General features: G+C 39.8%; 1 protein-coding gene across 1 annotated transcript in view; it reads left to right on the plus strand.

Annotated features, from left to right (window-relative positions):
• Positions 1-733: 733 nt before the first annotated feature.
• IKZF2 (IKAROS family zinc finger 2) overlaps positions 734-14,792 on the plus strand; it is a 137,502-nt gene continuing 123,443 nt past the window's right edge. Inside the window, exons 1-3 of the mRNA XM_028151084.2 lie at positions 734-864; positions 4,558-4,606; positions 5,453-5,557. Coding sequence (XP_028006885.1) covers positions 4,573-4,606; positions 5,453-5,557 — 139 coding nt within the window. The 5' untranslated portion in view covers positions 734-864; positions 4,558-4,572. The remainder of the gene's footprint in view (positions 865-4,557; positions 4,607-5,452; positions 5,558-14,792) is intronic.

Here is a 14,792-nt window from a genome sequence, read left to right on the forward strand (position 1 = left end):
AAAAGAAAAGAAAAAAAAAAAAAGAGCAACTCAGCAACTATTTCTGGGATTCTTGGAAGGAGGAGTTGGGTGCCTGCGCCTACTCTTTCAGCATCGATTTTCCTCTCAATCTGAGATACGGTTTCTCAGAAACGCTGTTTGGGGGTAGTCCTAACACTTTCGCGTGTTTTTTCAAACGTAAGCCACCCAGGCGACACAGCTCAGTATTTTCAGGTCCTTCCGTTTTCCTTTTCCCTTTCATTGCAGAAGCCTCTATTCCCTCTTTTTGCCAATGTGGTCGAGAAAGACGCCCAAGGCTGCTACTTGTAGCAAGAACACACGCGTTTACCAGGACGATCCACTGACGCTGTCCCCAAGTCAATCTTAAAAAGCTGTGCGGCGACGAATGGTTGACACCGACGGGCAGCACCTGACTCCCAACAACTTCTTGGACCCTCCCGCGCGCCTTGGACTTGGGTGGATGTGGCTGGCAGTTGCCCGGGGAAGAGGGCGCAAGCAAACACTCTAATTTTAAACTTGCCCCGGAAAGCACTTCCAAAATAGTCGGAGCTGGGGCCGCCTCTCAGACCCGACTTTTCCCTTCTCGGTCCACCCCCCGAGGACCCCCGGGTCCCGGTCCGTCGGGTGCCGTTCGCTGGAACTGCACCGCGGCCGAGTTCATTGCGAAGCCCAAGTGGGTGGGTCCACGCGCACCGCCCGACTCGGGCCAGGACGGCCAGCCCCGAGCTCCGCGTCGGGCGCCGGGATCGCCGCCGCTCGGGCCGCCCGGCCTCGCCACAAATCCCCTTTGGAAAGAAAACTTCCCGCGGCCGCAATGAGCCTCCCCTCTCCCTGGCGGTCCTTCCTTCCCGGCCGGCAGAGAACGTGAGATTTACGAGGACTGGGCGCGGGGCGGGGGGGAAACGGGTGGAATGAGTGGGTCGGGGTCGCGGTGGGACTCTAGGAAAGCTGGTTACCTGGTGGCCCTTGGGGGGCGGGGTCCGCCGGGGAGGGGCGGGGGGGGGGGGGCGGCGAGGCCGGGCGCGCGCGCGGGGCGGGGGGGGGGCGCGAGGCGGTGGCGCGCGCCGCCGGGGCCGCACTTGTCCTGTAATCGATTGCCGAGCGCGCCGAGCGGCCCCGGCGCGCAGACCCGCGCACTCCGCGCCCTCCCCAGCCCGCCTGCCCGCGCGCGCGCGCGCCCTCCCCCACTCCCCCACGCACGGGCGCCCGGGGGCCCGCACACACGCACGCACGCGCGCGCGCACGGCACGCACGGCCGCCCGCCTGCCCGCGCCCCCTGCCCGCCGCCGCCGCCGCCGCCGCCGCCGCCGCCGCCAGCCCGCCCTCCGCCCGCGGGCGTCTGCGCGAGCCCGGCCGGCGGGGGAGATGTGCTCCGGCGGCGGCGGATCGGTTTCTCGGGGTTTGACCAGCTGTCCCGGGCTAACCCTGCTCCTCGCTGAAGATGGAGGAAGTAAAAACAGGATTACCCTTAGCTACAGATCCACTGCCTTAGTTTCCACCACCCACCGCAGTGCACAAACACACGTTAGGGCACAGGAAGGAAGGAAAGAGAGAGGACACACTTAACAGTAAACACAAACAAAAGGGTGATGGGATTATTTTACTGCATGCACTGCTGAGGTAAATCTCCGTTTGGCTTTGGCGTGGGGAAGAACAGCGCTTGTTTTTATTTGTCTTCTGGTTCCTAGATGATCTATAAATATGTGTGTCTTGATTTGCAAAGGTGTGTGTGTCGGGGGGGGGGGGGGGGGCGGGAGTGTTTTCAAAGTTAAGCGTAATGATGTAGCATCTCGGTTTTGCACGGTGATGTGTGATCAAATGACTTGTTGCTGTTAACCAGGGGTGATAACAACAATGTAGATGTTTTTCTCTCCGGGAGGGATGGCTGGTGGTGAGGAGTAGGGTCATCGTGTCTGGCAAAGGGCGCTCGGGGAACCGGGTGGACGGCGATGCCCTCCGCCTGCACGTAGCCGGTCCCCCTCCTGGAGATCTGTGTCTGGGATGTTAATCGATTAATCAGTTCTCTCATCTCTCTAGCTGTCACGGATTTTGGGCTTGTTTTGCTTTGTTTTTAACTTGAATTCCAAGAAAGGTCGGGTAGCTTGGCATAGATTGCAGCTGTCCAGAGAGAAGGTAATAGCCAGATCCTGTTGGAATTTAATAAAAAGCAAACAAAACAAAACGGGTATGACACATGCAGAAAAGGCAGCAGTTAAATCACTTTGACAGGTTCCACGATGGGCGAAAGAGATGGATTTAAGATTTCTTTTCTTTCTTTCTTTCTTTCTTTGCCAAAAGAACAGTCTTGGGAAGTTGGCCTAGGTTCCTTGCTGGGTTCTGCCTGACTGTCCCTCCCCTCTAACCTCCCCCCCCCCGCACCCCCCACCTTTTCTTTCAGTTTTCTTGTCTTAGCTTTTGGTCGATTCTTAAAGAACCGGTGGATCAAGTTTTTTCTCTTCTCGTTAATCGCATTGCTGTAGCACTGACTGACCTCTCTCTCTTTCTCTCTCTCTCTCTCTCTTTTTTTTTCCTCTTTCCTGAAAGTACGTGGTGCCATTCCTGAGTGACTTTTCCTACTAGACCATCCCAAAGGGACGAGGGGGAGGGGTGGGGGAGGAGGAGGAGGAGGAGGAGGAGGAGGAGGAGAAGGGGGGTGTTCCTTCTCTCTCATTTCTTGGTTTTGTTTATCAGCCGATCTGTTTGCTGGATTTGGGCTCGGAATGACCCACCTGTAAAGTGCTTTCCCTTCCTCCTCGCCTTGAACTCTGCAGGGGGCTTGGCTTGGAGGGGGCCGGGGAGGGAAGGAGAGAGAGAGAGGTGGGGGGGGGGACACAAAAAACTTCTTTCTTTCTCCCTCCGTGTATCTTCAGCCCGACATTGTCACCTCCTCCTGGAGGGGTTTAGAAGAAGCTGAGATCTCCCGACAGAGCTGGAAATGGTGATGAATCTTTTTTAATCAAGGGACAATTCCTTTTGTATGTACATTTCGTTTCTCTTTCTCCTTTTCTTTTTCCTTGCTTTCCTTCTCTTGGGGGTTAATAACCATTTCATTGATGGGGCAGACTTTCTTTCGCTTCTCCCTGACGTTTCTTTCTTTTTTAATGTGTGTGTGTGTGTGTGTGTGTGTGTGTGTGTTTAAATGTGTACATTTTTAAAGAGATAAACTCATTTGTAAAATAGCTGAAGAAACTGGGCCCCTTTTAAACTTTACGGATGCCTTTCTTTTAACGCCTTATGTAATCATAATTTGAAAGAATTTGATAACAGTACAGCAGGTTGAAATTTAAGTGCTATGTAGTGGCTGAGTTGGGAATTTGATCTGATTATTCCATAAAGAAAGAAAAGTTGTGTGTTTTTTTTTTTTTGGGGGGGGGTGGGGTGGGTAGGGAGGGTGGTGGTGAAGAAGGGGAGGGGAGGGAGAAGGGAAGTGGTTTTGGAGACAAGTGAAGCTGCCTGTTTTCCAGTAAGTAATGGAGAAATTCCAGGAGCCAGGGCTAAATATACTTGGCGATCAATACAGAAATGGCTCATTGTGAATAATTTAGCTGCTGGTGCAGTGAGAGTTTTGAAACTAAAGGCAAAAAGGACCAGGGCCAAAGGGGGGAAAAAAAATAAGTAAAAAAAATCTCCTCAGGACATGTCAATTCTTTAAACTTTTTTTCTTTCAAAGAATACAGTTAGCTTATCGATCTTTTCATGATGTGAAATCAAAGCTAGGGGGTGTCATCTCATACAACTTACTTTTGTTTCTGAGAATTAAGCTCGTGTTCTGCGTCATTGGTGCATGAGAATAATTCCCCAAACTTTAAAAAAAAAAAAAAAAAGTGATTCCCTTCCCAACAGCGAAAAGTTTATGAAATTTTCAAAATCAGACTGTATTAAGTAAGCTTGGCATTTGTGTCCAACCATGGTCTGGCAGGAAATGAAGGTTACATTGAACAGGTGCTTACCCAGAACTTGGGGTAGGCTAAAACGCCAATGCAAGTTCAGGAGTTGGGTAACGGCTGCAGAAATCTTAAGAGGCACACTTGGGCACGAAGTTTTTAGTTTTTTGTTTTGTTTTCTTGTGTATGTTTGTCCTCCCCACCCCTCCCTCTTAGAACACGATGAACCAACTTGCAACAATTGTGAATAGAGCTATCTGTATACTAGGGGAGTCCTCAAACTGCAGTGCGCTTGTGGGAAGTAGTGAGTGGCAAAATACTTAAGTCCCATTTAACGTTGGAGATGGCCCCCTAGATTTTTGTCGTTGTTGTTGTTGTTGTTTCTCTTTGAACCAAGGAAATTCTGATGAAGAGAGTCATGCCTTTCTTGCTGCAGCCCATCTCACAGCACACTTATCTTTCCTATCCTATCTCCAGCAGGAATCAGATCATTTGCAGAAAGAGTTCAGTGACTTGCAAATGAGCACATACAGTACACTGTAGTATGTTTCCTGGGCACAGGTTGCAGCAGCAGGAACATGGGCTAACTGCTTGGAGCTTCAAATAAGTTAAGCATTTAAGGGCAGGGCTGAAAGGAATCATTGTGTGAAGGGTCTAATCTTTTGTGTTGCAGCACTGCACTTTGACTATGGAAACAGAGGCTATCGATGGCTACATAACGTGTAAGTATTCATTTCCATGAATTTTCTTTATTGCTAATAAAGTTAGGCTTCTGTATTACCTGTACTTGAACCTCTCAACTGTAAGTCTGTATCACGGATTCTAGGCTCTTCTTTTCTATCTGTTCACAACTTCACCCTTAAAGTGAGTTTGATAAAATAACAGCGTACAGTGAAATAGAAATATACTTACTATATTAAAGGTAACAGGTAAATCAGTAGAGCTTAGCAGATCCACACTTTCCTGGCTGATTACTTTGCCTAAGTTGACAATAGGTCAGGTTACATATATGTCTACTAATGATGGCGTGTACTAAATATGTATTGCTCTGGATAGCTTACGTTATTGGACTCAGATTCTGAAAGAGAATTCGCTTCTAAATTCTCAACCTGTTTGGCTCAAAACAAACAAGTTGACATGTTTTTAGCCAACTCTCCTTTCCAACATCCAACTTTCTGAGAGCCAGCATTTTAGAAAATGCTCATTATAAATACTGTATGTTCAAGGATTAAATTAGGTTTTAAAAGAAATTTAGTTTTTTAAACTAAAGAATACTTTAGAAATCAACTCGTCCCAATTCCTCTTGTTTTACAGTTACGATTATTGTGATAGTGAAATTTTGTTTTGTTTTTTTTTGTTTTTTTTGGGGGGGGGGCTGGTTGTTGCTTTTTGTCATTTCATTCATTTACTGTATATTTCTAAATTATATTGCCTTGCAGTTTCTTTTAAGGAAAAGCATATTACATTACAATTTCAAGGCTATTCGTGCCACTGCATAAGACAAAGTTGGTAATTAGATTTTCTGTGACAATGAGCAGAGACCAAAAGGTTTTATTTTGTGGAAGCAGGTGACAATGAGCTTTCACCTGAAAGGGAGCACTCCAATATGGCAATTGACCTCACCTCAAGCACACCCAATGGACAGCATGCCTCACCAAGTCACATGACAAGCAGTAAGTCTTCTTTTTTATGTTTTTCCCCCTATTTCTCTAGCAACAGCCTTGAATTTGTTAGGTCTGTGGGGTCCTCTCACATTGTGGTATAGCTGCTGTTATAGATTTTGCTAAAGAAAGAACCACAGAGATTTATTCCTGTTCATTCTAGTATCATAAAACATGAGTCTGCTTACTAGTCTGAACTATCCCAAGGTGGCATTTGGGAGCTGGTGCTTACCTGTATCAGGTAAGAAATGTTAGGCTTTTCTGGTTATTGTTTTGACTTGTCAGGTTTATGACTAGATTTGTTGTTGTTGTTGGATTTAAAAAAAAAAAAAGATGGAAACATGTCACTTCCAAAGGACTCTTCACAGTAAAAAAATGAAATAATTTTATATTGCTTTGGTACAAAGCTAGTCCATCAGTGATAGAATTGCAGTGTTGCTTTTTTATTTTATTTTATTTTATTTTTTTAAACGTGGAAGTTTTTCCTCCAGAGTGTTGGAAGTGAAGTGTAATTGAAAATTTGTAGAACTCATTTACATCCATTTCTCTAATAAAGTGAGAGCTTTTTGTTTAGGATTGTCCAGAGAAGAACTGAGGAAACTTGGAAGGATGTTTTGAACTTATAGGCATAGACAGTTTTGGCTACTGTTTTTGATGAAGAGTCATTCATTGATGTAGTAAACACTTTTGTGTAAGGAAAGAACAGCTTATATGCTATCAGGGACAGAGACAAAACACTTTAAGAATATGGTTTGTTTTCTCTTATAATGTTTTATCAGTTTAGTTATCAAGTGAAAATGCTCTGATATTCCTACTCAAACATTATTTGAAATCTTGTGTTTCCCTTATGGTGTCGGTATATGTTATATTATCGCATAGAAATGATGTCTGACTTATATTTAACTTTATTTAATTAGACGTTTTCTACTTGGTTGATATGTGAAGGAAAGGCATTTTCTTTCCTTTTTAAAAAAAGTGAAGGTTTAATAACTAAAGAAAACTGAATCACCTACTGAATTATGAGAGCATATCCCTAAGTTAATTCTCATTATCTGAACAGAACAAAATTTCCTTTCCAATTCCCTCTTTCAGTTCTCAAAACTTAAGGTTGTATAAACCTACTAACTTTGTAAGTAGTAAAGACTACTGAATTATAAGCAAAAGTATATAGAGTACTATTGAATACATTTTGCAATTCATTAACTTTAAGTGATTCCAGCTATTGACTTGAATTTTTTATTAAACTATGTGAACTTACTTATTTAATAGTTTTCTTTCTTTTTATTAATGGGAATATTTCATTCTAGAAGCAGTCATTGAAATTCCTTTATCATGTAGAAAGAAAAATTAATAGGTAGTGAGTGAATATATATTAAATTATAGTGCTAATGTCTTATAATGGATCTTGTAGCATTAACTTATTTTATTTTTTTGCTAGTTGGCTATTGATTTGATAAAAGTTACACTATTAATATAATGTAGGCACTACAGTTTTTACATTTTAACGTTTTTACAATCTTACTAGTTCTTTGGTAGAATAGGTTTTTACTTCTCAGATAATCTTTGTATGATTTCTGAAGGGTAAAAACAGATGAATTTGCAATTTCTGTTAGCCAGCTATTTAACAGTTGGCCTTAGAAGCATTGAATATAAGGGGATACATATTAATGTTAATCATAGACTTTACTGATATCCCCTAGCCACCACTATAACATCAGCAGGAAAATGTTTTTTGTTAATTGCCTCCTTTATTTGTGAATTTGATTCTGGTTTAGCAAGTACTGGCTTCAAACAGGTAGTTCACCCATTTATTTTAAATATATAGTGCAGAGTGCAGACGTGATCAGTTTGAACAAATAAGAGTTGTGCTTTTGACGTTTGGGCTTTTTACACCCATTAACAGTTAAATTATGTTTGGTAAAGATGTTTTTTTGTTGTTGTTGTTTTTAACTTACTAGCCCGTGGCAATTTCACGTTAGTATGGTTTTTGGCGAAGCTGCACGTGTTTTCAAGTTCTTTTCCAAAGCCTTGCAGGTTAAATATGTTGGCTCTCACTTCAGAGCTGTCTTGCATCCTTTATGTAGCCTCTATTTACAGTATCTAGGTTACCCACTTAGGTGTTAGATGGAGAAGATACCCATTTTTTCCTTTCTGTTAGATCTAGGAGAATATCAGCATTTGAGATTGCCAAAGCAAAAAGTAGTAGAGAGAGACTCTTGTCTAATTTGAACAAGAGACTTAGAATCTGTCACTCATATTTTTCTATAACTTGAAATAATGTGTGTGTGTGTGTGTGTGTGTGTGTGTGTGTGTGTGTGTCTGACCTGTCAAATCACTTGTGTCTGAGATCACTGGTTTTCGTAAATGCCTTTACACACATTCTTGCCTTCATTAAGGGAAAAGAACTTATTTATTTTCTGCATTTTTTAATATTTTCATATATACTTCCTGAAGGGCTGTTGCTTCCAAAAACAGAATTGCAGTTTTGATTGAAAGTATTAAAGGCAAAAGTAAATGTGGAAATCTCTCAGATAGACAGCCTCTAGTAGCAAACAGGAGAGGACAGGAGTGTACGTGTAAGAGAAAAAGTTAGTTTAAAACAGTTTAGAAAAAAAATAAAAGAATTAAAACCTTTGATTTTAATAAAATAACTTCTATTCTGGCAGTAAAGTGTTGATAAGATGTGGTAGCCACCTTGTTTTGGCTTTAGGAAAGTGGTCAGTTTGACAATAAGGTCGTAATCATTTGTTTTTGCTATTTGAGATGAAGAGTATATGTACAACTTGCTGCCAGCTATTGTATAATAAATAATGACAGCAGCTATCATTATTTGACAGGGCTAGAAGAGAGCACCAGCGACTTGGGAGAGAACTAAAAATGTTACCATGCCTGACAGTTTGGGGTTTTAAAATTCAGCAAATAAGATAATCTTAAAAAGAAGTCAGAAGTATTAGTTGATCTTCACATTTCATAATGACTGCGTCCTATGTTATAGAATGAATTTTCTTAGAGAACTTTAGACTTTTTCTTCTGGAGTAAGGATCTCTTTGATAGGAAGATGAGCATTGTTGCCTGAGATCATTAGTGTACATGTCGAGTCTGCTGACAACCTTCGGTGTCAGGGATGACAGTATATGCCTTGATGGCTACTGGAAATACACAGTGTTAAGTTATTTTAAAAATAGCTTCTGGAAGTTAAGAATCTGAGACAGACAACTCAGACAGAACAATATAAAAATAATCCATATTGTATTTCGGCCTCTCAGATGAGTCTTGCTTTGTGATTCCTTCTGTTTCTGGGTTAGCGCATTTCCAATTCTTGCAAAGTCGCTTCAGTATTGGTTTCTATACCTGCTGCTGACTATATTGAAAAACAGTTTTAAGGTTCAAGAAATTGTAATTAATTATATTTTTTCTTATCATCTACTATTATAATGCCAGTGAGTAAATTTCATTTGGATTTAGTTAAATGGTAGGAAAATACAGCCTGACACAGACTTTGTTTCTATGACTTTAAAATCTTTACTTTACATGGATCAAGTTCGCAGTCAATATTATTTATCAGTTTGATGGCCAGATGGCACGTATGGAATTGGAAGAAGTAGTCATTCTAGTAATTCTTGTTTCACTCTGACCAATAATCAGGTTATGGAATCCAGTTTATCCTTTTCAGAGTGCTTCGCAATTATTTCTTTTTTTCTTAGCTAGTTTCCATTTTTAGCAGCAGACGTATATTATGATTTCCACTCTTCATATGTGGAAATGGAAGCTTAAAGAAATCAGTCGGCCTTTTAGGTCCCTTGGCAAAAGGAAGAAGTTGTCAGGATTGGGACATAAAACTGTGATGTTACCTTGTAGGTTAGTTGGATTACTTAACTGCTGTTTCTCTGTAATGTCATTATCACAGGATGCCCACCATGCCCAGTCCTGACCCAGGTTTTAGTGGCAAAAGCAGTATTACAGAAGTAGAAGAGGGTTGTTATGAGGATGGAGTAACATCAGATAATCTTGCTCTAGTGCTCTTTTAAAAAGTAACTTACTTTGGGGGCTCACCAGCTTTCCAAGTTGTCTTCTGTAGCTTAGTTTGGCACTCACTCTTGGTTGGATTCCCAGAGGATACACCCTAATATAACATCAGGTGGACTTGATGTAAAAACTCACTGTTTTGAATTGTGTAATACTGAGGTTTGTGTTAAAAACATATCTTAGTTTTTACTTGTTAGAAAATTTTTTTAAGTTTGATTTTATTTATTTACACCTTATAAAAGCTAAGTGTTATGGCTATGTACCAAAAGAAAAAAAAAAAAAGGAACCAAAGGAAGTATATGCAGGGAATTAACAGCAAAAAATGCAGTATTTTTTTCTTTGTACCTAATTTCTCCCTTCCCTCCATTTTTAGGCTGTTTCAGAGTAAGGATAAAGATCTGTCTTTGAGAAACAAAACGATTTATTATAGAAACATTATCCATATTGCCTCTATATTTTTCCAAGTCTTCCCCACTGGAAGAACAGTTTTTTAAAAATGGAACCAGATTAATTAGGATCTATTGGGAGCCTTCCTTCAAGCCCTAGTGTTTTGGGATCTCTGGGTCTAATGCCCTTCTTCCCTAACTTTGAATATTGATATATGTTGATCTTATTCTGAAAGATCAATAGTAGCGTCACAGTCACAGTAAAATAGGTTATTTTTCTTTCCTTTTTCCTTTATATCCCTTTATATCAAATACACTTATTGATCTGGGAGTCTTTTCCTTTTGCGAATTAATCACTACTGAGAATATTTCTGCTTTGAAATAGGTAAGGAATATTTAGGAATTATTTCCCTTATTACAAATGTTTAATCACTACTGGAATGAGAGAAGGGAAGGGGGCATAATTTCTGAGTATACATAGGATGCTCCTAGCATTACGCTATTTGCATCCATACCATTTCACTTAGTTTCCACAACAGCTCTGTGAGATTAATAGTTCCTCTGTTTTATAATACAGAAAACTGAGGCTCAGTAGCAGCAGATTGTAAGTGGCTAAAAATATGGGCTTTGGAATTATATGGACCTGTGCTAGAATTCTTAGTTTGCCCAAGAGCTTACTGTGTGACCTTAGGCATGTTACTTCACATCTCTGAGCTCCAGTTTCCTTATCTGTAGAATGGGGATAAGCAATCCCTACCTCAGTGGACTTTTGTGAGATTTGGAATGAGTCAATATATTCAAAATGCTTAGCACAGTTTCTGGCTTATCCAATAAATAATCACTGCTGCTATCAGAGCAGCCTCGTTACTTTTTCATTGTCCCATGACTCATAAGGAAAGAGTGTTGTCAAATCCAGATCTGTTTGAAAGTCAGGTCTTTTGTTCTTTCCTTTTTACTACATAGGTCTGTGGAACAGAGGCAGGCACTGCTAATAATTTAGGGTAAAAATTGGAAGGAAAAAAACCCCTTATTTTACTGAAAGCATCTATGAAGACTTTGGTTAAGAAAGAAGTAGAGTTTGTCTTCATATTAGAAGCTGTTTTTATTGGATTTCAGTGTTTCTTAGTTTTATGTTTTTGATTACATGTAAAGAAAAAGCATTATTTACTATCAGTGCTCCAAAGACACCAGCAATTAAGAATGGAAAAAGAAAAAAAGAAAAAAGTCCTCTTAATCGAGTAACCTATCCATATCTAGAATCAATTCTTTCTTAGAAAGTTTGCATCTAAAATTTCGCTTGATTGATGCCTCTGGTAGTACCATAAATTCTCAATTTGATAATACTAATCAAGTGGTAGGCCCAATTGTTGCTCATTGTGCATGTTGGGAGTAATGGTTTAGGTGTTTTAAATTTGAAGTAAGCTTAGCATATAAAGATCACTTATATGCATTTGACATGTTGCTGCGTTGTTCTAGTTGACTGATTCAGCAAGTACTGATAGGCTTTTATGTGCCAGGCACTGTAAGGTGAATCCAAAGGTGAACAGTACACCATCCTTGTCCGCCAGGAGCCCACACTAGAGTTTGAAAGATAGTCATCTAAACAGGGCATTATACTGTGGTAAGCCAGCGATCTATTTATTATGGGGAATGGAGCAGGGAGGGTACTAATTCTGAAGACTTCCTAGAAGGAGAGGCAGCTTGAGCTGAGACTTATTAAATGAATAGGACTTAGGAGAGAAGTAGAAGGCTTTTCAGTGAACTCACCCACAATGGTAGCTGGGACATAACAGATATGTTCTGGGAAATACTAGCAGGTTGGTATGTCTAGATTTATCAAGTTGGAGTCGAGGTATCGGAAGCCAGAGATAACTCTGGAGAATTCATCAGGGCAAGATAATACATATCTTGTATAAGAAGAAACGTGGATTTCATTTTCAAGAAAGCCAAAGCAGATGACTTGCCTTTTGACTGACTTGGACCACAATGGCTGCAATGTGAGGGGAAAGATTTGCATGGGGACCAGTCGAGAGGCAGGGCTTCTTTAACAGGCTGTGGTAGGGATTGAGTGAGAAGTCATGGGAGCTGGTGGTAATGGGGATAATAAGAAAGAGAAGGATTTGGGAAGTACATAATAGCTTAAAGTGGACTGGACTTAGATAGTAGGATAAAGGAGAGGAGGAAGTTCATGACCCCTAAATTATTAGACAGATAGTGATAGGTTCCATGAGGGCAGACAGGGAATATTGGAGTAGGTTTCCAGGAAAATATTTAGTTGAGTTTAATTCTGGATACAGAGAGGTTGAAGTACCTGTAGAATTTGGGAGAGGATAGCAATCAGGCAGGTGGATAGATTAGACTCAAGTGTGAATTTTCCAAATTAGAGAAATCTAATATGTATCTTGTGACTTGGTTTCTTTCTCTCCTGTATTACTTTAACAAAAGTTTAGTATTTCTTAAAAATTCTATCCTAAGTAATTCTTAGCTTTTGATAAGTGACCTTACTTCCCTCACTGCCCCATTAAATCAAAATTCTATATTGAAATGTATGAGCACAGGTTTTATTGAACTCTCTTTGCTTAATGGAGTCCTTTTATGCTGGTCTCAGAAGTTGGATTAGTTGATGTGATTGACTTACTAATTTTTAAACAAAATATGCCAGCCCTTCTCCTTAAAATTTTATGATATATTAAATATCGTACCTTTTATGGTTACACATTTTAAAAAATCATAAGGCTAATGTATGGTACATACTTCAATGTCTCTACTATAATGATTTCTCTTTATAAATAAATATATAATTTCAAATATGTAAGGAATGATTTGTTAAATAAATACTGACCAGATCTGCCACATTAGTTGTCAAGAATTTAATAATTTTATCCCGAGCTTTTTTGAAAGCTTTGAGATAAATATACATACATGATATATATTTGAAAATGGTTTGCTATATACTTAATGAAAAGAAAACTTATAATACTGTCCCCCCCCCAGGGGTAAAATTACCTAGAGGGAAAAGTGTAATATAAAAAAAAACACATTGTAACTAGCATACTTATTTGCCTCAAAATATCTATTATGGAACTTCATCTTAAAAATGTAAGCTTTGATTACCTGCGACACCATGGGATTCCAAATGAATGTTAATGATGGAAATACTTCATCTGAGATTTCCTGTATGTGGAGATTCAGAAATCTCTAGAGAGGTATTTTTCATCTTTCAAACATTGATCCAGCCAACATTTATTAAGCACTTACTTTGTGTGATGCACTGCTGATGCTGGGGCACAAGAAATATGTAAGTGTGTTTGGTAGAGAAGGACATTATTTTTCAGGGTTCAAATGAATTCATTTTTTATTTGAGATGTTTTTAAAGCTTTCTTTGGAGATATGTGTTTGAGGTAACCCTTTTGCATTTAGAAGCAAATAAGTGTGATGTGCTCATCATGATTCATATCCATTATAGATGAATGAGTTCCTTCTTGCCTTTCACCATCAAGAGTTCTTTAAAAATGAATAAATTTGAAAATACTCAATGAAACAAACAAAAATACAACCAGCTTTTAGATAGGTTTCCACAGGATAACATTTCCCTAAGAACTTTTTTTGTAATGCAAGATTTGGTGCTCAGTCGTACAAGTTTCTCAACTTGACTGGAAGCACATTTAGAGTAGACCCATATCTCAGGGTTGGCTTGCATTAAACAATTCTACAAAATTGATCTTTAAAATCAAAATGCCAATTTACATCTATATTTTGACTACAAATAAACAACAAACTAAACACCCCAACCAATTAACCCCAACCAGTCACTCCAGTTGGCTTGACCAGATCGGTTTGTTATTACGAACCCATCTATATGGGTAATCAGTGAAGGGCATTTGGTAGCAAGAAATCAGCACAAAGGAAGTTAGTTATATAATTCAAATATTTAATGGCATCAAACTAAAAGAGCCTAATATGTTCAGCATCACATTAGATGTACCTTACCATTTGGATCAAGTCCTTTGTCCATTTCCTTCTTCCCTGGATGGACATGGATTTAGATCCCCTAAGGAAGCTCAGACAAAATACTTCTTTTCCTTTTTCTTTTTTTTTTCTTCTCAGCTTCCTTGGCTAAATCCTCTAGTTTCAGTCTTTAACATATTACTATATATAACCAGGTTACAACAATTCTTGCAGGCCTGGGATCCATTCACATTCTTTAATGTAATTTTATACTTATTAAATGTTGATTTCATAGATTAACTTTATGAAAACAATCTTATAACACCTACAAAGAATATCCCAACTATTACCATTACGTCAGACTTCCATTCACAGAAATGTTGATGGGTGATGTGGTTTAAGAGGTATTAATATCTATTATAGATGAAGGTGGAAAATAGCACTGCCACCTGAGAAAGACACCTTAAGTTGGCTGGGGATTCCGAAGAGTTAGTTTATAGGTCAACCGGAGCAAACGTCTCACCAGTTTCATGAAATCATTGAAGTAGTCTGACTACAGCAAAGAGATTTTATAGAAAATTATAGTGTTTTAGGGTTAGCAAATAGGGAAGGCTATCTTAATGACTGAGCGTGAACTTAAGACTATTTTTCAAAACATACAGCTTCATTTCGGGCCACACATTGATTACAAAGAAGTTCATTGGCGATTTCACAGATGTGTGCCTTTGAGGACAATGTCCATGCCTCATTTCTCACTTCATCTCCAGTGTACAGTGTCATACTGGTGCATTGTAGAAACCCAGTCATCATTTATTGAATTAAAGAACTATTTATGATTAGCATGCTGCACATCTGTATTTAAATGATGCGCTTCTGGCCATTTGAGG

This window comes from Eptesicus fuscus, chromosome 11, assembly GCF_027574615.1.
Source record: "Eptesicus fuscus isolate TK198812 chromosome 11, DD_ASM_mEF_20220401, whole genome shotgun sequence".
NCBI lineage: Eukaryota > Metazoa > Chordata > Mammalia > Chiroptera > Vespertilionidae > Eptesicus > Eptesicus fuscus.